Below are 8,777 nucleotides of genomic sequence, written 5' to 3'. Positions count from 1 at the left end.
GAATGCACACATTTTTCTTAATCTTATTTTGTATTTATGGAACTAATTTCTTTCTATCTAAAGGTATTTTCCTAAATACTATTTGAATTTGCAATAGTAGAAATGGAAATTTTCTACGGCCTCTCTTCATTTGAACGTTTTGGATTGTTATGAGTTTATGATTCTCAATAATTATCTAATTATATTTGTAAGTTTATATTTTCTTGTATGAATAAATTAAAGTCGATATTTCCATCCCAAAAGAAAATATAAAATTCATTGCTTATCAAAAATCACATGGAAATTTGTTCCACCCACTTGAACTTTTTTGTCAGAAATTATAATTAATTTAAAATATGTCCAAAAGATTTTAAAAGTATGTAAAAGCATATGTTTTTTCTTTAGCTTTCTCATTTTTTGTGCAATTTTATTTTAATTAAATTTTTGAACAATGTCAAGAATTATTTATATATGAGAATCTGTCTAATTTTTTCATAATTGAGATTATTTTATTTATTAAATGGGAAAAACATGAAATGCCCCGACTAGTCAATTCTTATGAAATTTCACATTGATAAAAGCTTGCGTTAAATCCTTTTTCTCGCAAAAAAATAAGTTAATTTTTGTCCAAGCAATAAAAAAAATATAATAGAAAAATTAAATTTGACATATTCAATATATATAATTAATTTTTTTAAAAGGAGATGTATAGAATTATTTTTGAGTTTTATTTAATAGTTTAAATCTTTAAATAAAAGATCAAAAAATTAGAGTTTGATCCTTGGTCAATATATGTTTTATTATTAATTAAGAGGGTGTTCAGTTCAGAGATTTGATGCAGATAGTTGTTTTTCTCTAAATAACTATTTTAAAGCGTTTGATAAAGATCTAAAAAATACCAGCTGATAGTTGATTTAGTTCCAATCAGCTGCTGATTGTATTAACTCTAGTTTAGAATTTTTCTTATCAGTTATAGCTAATTTGATTTTTTATTTATTTGAACATTATTATCATTATTAAAATTTATTAACAATAACTTACTTTAAATTGATATCATATAATTAAATTTTTATATTTTAAAATAAATAATTATTGTTTTAAAATTATTTTTAATAGTTAAATAATTATAATATTTAGAACTATGGAGCTTGAAAATAGAAATTGTTTATTAATAGAATTTAAATTTAAAACTCTACTTTTAAAATGATTTTTATAAATATTTTTAATAATAAATACAATTGAGCTAAAAAAATCAACTATAGATTTTTAATTATTAAAAGTTATTTTTATTAATATGTAACATAATAAATATAATTATAAATTCAATGGTCATTTAACATACTAACAAATTCTACTAGACGGTTTAATTTATCAATCATCAGCTACCAGCTATTAACCACCAGATACTAGCTGCATTGATCAACTGAACAAAATATGTCCGAGATAATTTAGCATAAATTAGATAGAATTGTGATTGTTTATACTTTAAGTTTAATAGGTATTTGTTTGGAAAGCTAGGTTAGAGATATAAAATGGATCTTTAGAACGTATTTAATGGCTTAATCTTTTTTTGACAGCATCAAACTTGGAAAGAAAGAAACTAGTCACTTTCTAAATCAAACAGGCTACTGGAAATACAGTTTTGCTAACCGTTAAAAGTCTGTAGGTTTAAAAAATTATTTGTATATCAGTAATAGTCATTATTTTCAATACGTTATGGAAGTCTGGAGGAATTTGTAATTGATTCTTGACAGTTAAAGCTCTGCGTAATTTTTCAAGTTTTCTGCAATAAATCTTTCCTTCTGGCTTGGTAAAAAAATAAAAACTCATGTAAATCAACTTGAGAAACACATTTGATGAGATCAAAATATTTGCTCGTTGGTTTTTGTGTAGATATTCAAACTTCATATGTTATGTGGAATTAAATATACATGAAGTTCAAGAATGATGGCTCTGGCTGAGATTGTTGCTTTAAGAAAGCACAAGCTATAGATGTGCTCTTATTGAATATTGGACTGCAATCACTTGCTGTCCTTTTAATTACAAATATAAAAGTGTCCTTTTTTTATTTAAGCAACTATATAAATAGCAGGACATACACACACTGAAACAAGATACGTATTCCATCAAAGTAATGGTAACCACTTTTGGTTTGGGCTTTCAACAAATGGCCATATGATTATTTGTCGAGGGCTCGGATCCGATCCTTTGACATCTAGTACCAGTTCATACTGCAAATTCCAAATGGTTCCGTCATTGTTAAACATCAATTGTTGGCCTGAGGATCCACTACAAGACATGATATTGACGACTGCTGCTTCCACAACATCATTAGTAAGACAGTTATCTTGGTTTTGCTGAGGCCGTATTGTACCATCTCCATAAAGAACCCATGCTTGCTCAGCCTTCTCACTTGCACACTCCTGTAACCACACGTTTCCACTATTTTCTTGCAAGCATAAAGCATTGAACCCAATAATGAATGTTATGAAAGGTTCCGAATTATTAATAGGAACCCAAGCTTGACTGGCGGCATAGATGTTGGTCTCCACTGTAAGTGTGGTACCTTGTTCTCCTGATGTTGCTGCCAAAACTAGACCAGATTTGGGATTTATAATGGTCCAATTGTCCCATGCTTGCCAACGGGTGGCATCAGTTACAGCAGTATCGCAATTATATATCATCACGTAGTCTCCTGGATTGTATCCGTAAGTGGTCAAACACTTGTTATTACATCGAATAGTACCATCTCTTTTTAAGGTCCAAAGCTGATTCTCATCTGTATAATAATCGCATGGCCACAACTGTACTGCATTCCCATCGGGGTATTATTCCATCCCTAACATCGATACATAGACTATTTCAATCTGTAATATGCATTGTGGGCTCAGGATCTTCACATACTTCATCATCAATAATTCGCACAACTGGCTTTATAAGCAAAGAAAACTGAGAAGATGGTCGCGCTGCGCTTTTATATATCATGAGAGCTATGTAGCTTCTTATTATTGTCACGTTGTCCACACAAATCTCGATACCGTTATGTTTTTGCAATAGAACTGGACTGGCAAAGGCTCCCTGGTTAAACACTTGGACTGCAGTGGAAAGTGCATCCCAGCTATACTCAAGTGTAATCATGCTAGGATCTGAGGCAGATCTTCGGTTGTACCGAATTCTCGTCCTCATATCTCTTTCGATATGCTAGAATCTTATTGCTTTTGAAATCATTTGGATGGAAACTATGAAGGAATGAGCCAGAGTTGGAAGCTGAGTGCCGTCGGTGGTAAAAGTGAATGTGTTGAGTTTAGGCCAACTTTTAGAGAAACAATTCGAGATCTACTTGAAGAATGGTGTATTGGTGATGAAAGACAACAAAGGTAATCTGATTGCTAAGGTTGAGATGACTAAAAACAGAATATTTATTCTCAAACTTCAGTCTGATTATTTGAAGTGCTTAAAGGCAAGTGCATTTGATTCATCCTGGCTTTGGCATCAAAGGCTGGGTCATTTGAATTTCAACAGCTCGAAGCAATTGGCTCAAGGGAGAATGGTTCATGGTCTACCTTTCTTTGATCATCCTAATCAGTTGTGTGAAGGATGCATGTACGGAAAGCAATTCAGACACAACTTTCTGCAGGAATCATCTTCAAGAGCATCGAAGCCTCTTGAACTTGTCCACGCTGACATATGTGGTCCAATTAATCCAACTTCTTTTAGTAAGAACAAATATTTCTTACTGTCTATTGATGATTTCAGACGCAAAATATGGTTTTATTTTTTGAAGCAGAAATCTGAAGCTTTCGAAGTATTCAAGAAGTTCAAATTGTTGGTTGAAAAGAAGAGTGAATGTTCTTTAAAGACATTGAGAACTGATAGAGTTGGTGAATTCACTTCAAATCAATTCAATAATTTTTGTGAATTTCATGGCATCTGGAGATTGTTGGTTGTGCCAAGATCACCACAGCAGAATGGTGTCGTGGAGCGCAAGAACAGAACCATCCTTAACATGACTCGAAGTATGTTGAAAAACAAACAAAATGCCTAGAGAATTTTAGGTTGAAGCTGTGGCATGTGCTGTATATTTGTTTAATAGATGTCCTACAAAGTATTTGCAGAAGTCTATACCACAGGAAGCATGGAAAGGTACAGAGACTTATGTTTTGGACATTAACTTTACGCCTGATGGGGTCCTTGAATAATCACCACAATAAATAGATAATTTGACCGGATCCGTCTTACTCAATTGTGTTGTATTTGGAAAATCTTACAGGCATTCTGATGGAAAAAACAGCCACAAACGGTAAACAAATAAATGCGGAATTAATTTCCGTTTGTCTAAACTTTCCCAACTTGAATGAACCCCTGAGGATGCAAACAAATAGGGTGTTCTTAATGCAATTAGAACACACACAATACCACTGCTATGCACCAAGATATTGAGCTAAAATAGTAAGCACACAACAACACAAAGACACCGAAATTTTAGCGTGGAAAACCTATAAACTAAGGAAAAACCACGGGACCATTTTGGCCGCTTAAATCCACTATCATCATCAAAGGAGCAATACATAGTCTTCTCTAGATAATACTAGAGGCATACAAAATCATCATATCCTTGGAAGTAAGCACATCAAGGTGTATGGAATCAAAATAGAGCCAAGATAAGAAATATATCACCAGAAAATTAGCTACTGTCCAGACCAACGAAACCCGACCTCCGGACCTCAAAACCCGATCTCCACCGTCCAAAATATTGGCCCAGATGCTGTGTAGCTGCCTCATTATCACAACTTATGAACCCATGGATGCTTGAGTTGTGAGACCATAAAGTTATTGAGAATTACTATGGAACTGATGAACAAGTTGTTAAATTCTTCAATGAGTTAATTAGTACAATTTGAGAAAAAGAAATTAGAAAGTAAAGAAAGTGATAAACTTAAAAATTATAATTAAGGAATTACTTCAAATCTACATATTTTAAGTTTTTGTGCATCACATGAATAGGGATGATTGTGGATGAAAATTAAGCTTATAATAAGAGCTTAAGAAGAAATCACTTTGAAGGAATCCATGACTTAGTAGGCAAACTCTCCTTTATGTTTATTTGTTAATTCCTATCATTTTTATTGAAATAAGCTGCAAATGGTACAAGAATGATAAAGTTAATTGGGAATTAGAGATTTTATGTTAAAGAACTAATAATTTGCCAAATTTGAACTTCTATATATATTATGTGCACTGTTACATTAGAGAACCATACAGATTAATGTTACAGGCAAATTAACAATAAAAATTTGTTAATGATGGCAAAGAAGCATCAAAATAACCTGTCTCCTTTTTCATTTAAAATAACCTGATAATGTAAATAACTTAAATTATTAGGTAATACTTAAAAAATAATTTTATATATCTAACGTGTGGAATTTAGTTTTCTTCTTCAATTATATTTGTTTTTTACTTGGATACAAATTTACTAAGTTAAGAGATAAGCTTTTATCAACATAGAATTACATAAAAGATTGACTAGTCTCCGCATTATATTCATATCATTCATAGTTTTACAAGTTTGAAAAAACATATTATTTATTTTATTCAAAAAGATATCAAGTCTGATCACCAAAATAATTAGCTTAATTCATACAATTCATCCATAAATTTAGAATGCACAAGACAATAGTTGTGCTCTTATTAGATACTGGACTGCAATAACTTGCTGTCCTTTCAGTTACAAAATTTACAATGTCCTTTTTATTTAAGCCATCTATTTTCATGGCAGGACATACACACTGCAAGAGAGTAATCTGTCTATCAAAATAATGGTAACCATATTTGGTTTAGGTTTCCATGGAAAGGGTGAACAATGATTTGTTTAAGGCTCGGATCCAATCGCCTCACATCTAACACCAATCCATTATACAAATTTAAAATGGTTCCATCATTCTTGAACATCCATCGTTGGCCAGAGGATGCAGGGCCACAAGAGAGGATCTTGACAACTGTTCCTTTTATATTAGCTTCAGTTGTAAGGCAATTATCGCGGTTTTGCTGAGGACGTATTGAACCATCTGCATAAAGAGCCCATTGTTGTTCAGCCTTTTCACTGGTACAGTCCTCTAACCATACTTTTCCACTATTTGCTTGCAAGCACATACCATATAGCCCAACAATGGTTGTCACAAAAGGTTGTGTATTATTAGTAGGAAGCCAACCTTGACTAACAACATAAATGTTGGTTTGCACTGTAAGTTTGGTACCACTGTTCCCTGATGTGGCTGCCAAAACTAGACCAGATGTGGGATTTATGATGGTTCGATTGTCCCAGATTTGCCAACGAGTGGCACCAACTGTAGCGGTATTGCAATTATATATCACCACCTGCTGTCCTGGACTGGACTTGGAAATGGTCAAACACTTGCCATTAGATCGAATAGTGCTGTCTTTTCTCAAATTCCATAACTGATTCCAATCTGTATTAGATTTGCAAGGCCACAATTGTACTGGGTTTCCATCACCTAAAATTTTATTGCTTTGGTGGTTTTTCAAAATAAAATTGATTATAAAAAAAAGACATCTTAAAGCTTATATTCTTTAAATTTTATTTTAGGTTGTATAATACATCTCAAACTTGCAGGTTACAATTTCTGTTTAGTTTGTATAAGACTTTCTCAAAGTATGAGTTATTTACTTTAAAGAGCAATAATTTTGAAAAATACTGAAATATTAAGAGTAAAAGGTTTTATTTAAGTGCAATACAATCTTTAGAGCATCTCTAAAGAAATGTTATCCAATACATTCTCTATATATCAAGTTTTCTAATTATAAAAAGTCTTCCTATAAAGTAATATTCAAATAGATTGTTTTAAAGAGAAAAAGGTAAATTTTTTATTTCTTAATGAAATATATTCATTATTATTAATTGAATAACTCAGCAAGATAATACAATTTTGAAATAAATTTTAAATGATAAATATTCGCTTATTTTCAAACATCGCAATATACGTACACAAATTCAAATACTCATATAAGCATATGTATATCTATGCATCGACAGGTTGCAATTTCTTCTTAGATTGCAGACGCATGTGTTTTTGTTGTGTCCTTACTATCAGTTTATTTCAGCTTACTGGCATATTCCAGCTGTAATAAGTTCCAAGATTTGTATTATTATTATGCATTTCTTGTTTTATTTCAGTTCAGTTTTACAAAAATTTGTTCAATCTCTTGCTTTGTTGTATTAGTTCTAAGTGAGGTATTTTCATCACCTAAATATTATTGCTTTACTGTTTATGCTCTTTAAATATCTTTATAGATTATATAAGACATTTCAAACTCACATGTTACAATTTCTTTTTAGGTTGTATAAAACTTCTCAAAGTTTGTACTTTTTATTTTAAAGAGCAAAAATCTTAAAAGTAAAAAGTTCTATTTCATTCCAATCTTTAGAGCATCTAAAAAAAACGCATATATCCAATACATTCTTTATCTATCAAGGTCTTCCTATAAAGTAAGATTCAAATGGATTGTTTTAAAGAGAAAAAGGCATTGTTTAATGAAATATATTTAATTTTATTAATTGAATAACTCAAGTAAGATGATTCAGTTTTAGAACAATTTTCAAATGACAAATAATAGCTTATTTTCATTAATCTCAATACATGTACACAAACTAAAATACATACAAACATATAAGAATACATGTATTTGTGCATCGATAGGCTGCGATTTCTACTTAGGTTGCTGCAGACCAAAACACGTGTTTCTGTCATGTCCTTAATGTCAGTTTATTTCAGCTTAGTGGCATATTCCAGTTGTAATAAGTTTTAAGATTTGTATTTTTGTATTATGCATCTCTTGCTTTATTTCAGTTCAGTTTTGCAAGAATTTGAGTTTTTTCAATCTCTTGCTATGTTGTATTAGCTCGTGGAATATTCTCATCAGCTAAAGTTTATTGCTTTGGTTTTTCTTCCCCTCATTTATCTTAATAAAATAAAATTGATAAAAAAAAAAGACATCTCAAAGTTTATACTTTTGAAATTTCTTTTTAGGTTATATAAGACATTTTAAACTCATAGGTTATAATTTCTTTTTAGGTTGTATAACACTTCTCAAATTTTATGATTTTAATTTTAAAGAACAAGAATTTTTAAAAATATTTAAATATTAAGAGTAAAAAGTTTTATTTCAATCCAATGCAATCTTTAGAGTATCTAAAGAAAATGCAGATCCAATATACTCTTTATATATCATTATTTTAATTATAAGTCTTCCAATAAAGTAAGATTCAAATGGATTGTTTTAAAGAGAAAAAGTCATTGTTTAGTGAAATATATTTATTAATTGAATAACTAAACAAGATGATTCAGTTTTGGAATAATTTTCAGATAATAAATATTAGCTTATTTTCATTCATTTTAATACACGTACACAGATTAAAATACTCATATATGCATTAAGGATACGTGTATCTGTCTCTCGATAGGTTATAATTATTTTTAGGTTGCTGCAGCCTAAAGTATGTGTTTCTGTTGTAATAAATTCTAAGATTTGTACTTTTATTATGCATCTCTTATTTTACTTCAGTTAAGTTGTGCAAGAATTTTAGATTTGTTCAATCTCTTGCTATGTTGTATTAGTTCTGATTAGGATATTTTTATCACTTAAATTTTATTACTTTGGTGTTTTTCCCCTTCTTCATCTTAATAAAATAAAATTGATTATCAAAAAAAGACATCTCAAAGTTTATATTCTTTGAATTTCTTTTCAGGTTGTATAAGACATCTCAAACTCACATATTATAA

At 30.5% G+C, this 8,777-nt stretch overlaps 1 protein-coding gene and 1 pseudogene across 1 annotated transcript; both read right to left on the bottom strand.

The window, feature by feature from the left end:
• Positions 1–2,105: 2,105 nt before the first annotated feature.
• Positions 2,106–3,458, bottom strand: LOC107262288 (annotated as a pseudogene).
• Positions 3,459–5,634: 2,176 nt separating this feature from the next.
• LOC107262287 (agglutinin-like) lies at positions 5,635–7,061 on the bottom strand. The gene is made up of 2 exons (XM_015727227.2): positions 7,058–7,061; positions 5,635–6,491 (listed from the first exon to the last, which is right to left on the bottom strand). The coding sequence occupies exons 1-2, from the start codon at positions 7,059–7,061 to the stop codon at positions 5,788–5,790; spliced, it is 708 nt and encodes a 235-aa protein (XP_015582713.2). The 3' UTR covers positions 5,635–5,787.
• Positions 7,062–8,777: the final 1,716 nt, after the last annotated feature.

Source organism: Ricinus communis, chromosome 8, assembly GCF_019578655.1.
Source record: "Ricinus communis isolate WT05 ecotype wild-type chromosome 8, ASM1957865v1, whole genome shotgun sequence".
NCBI lineage: Eukaryota > Viridiplantae > Streptophyta > Magnoliopsida > Malpighiales > Euphorbiaceae > Ricinus > Ricinus communis.
Note: the sequence above shows the minus strand (reverse complement) of the source record. Positions and strands in the feature narration are given on the sequence as shown.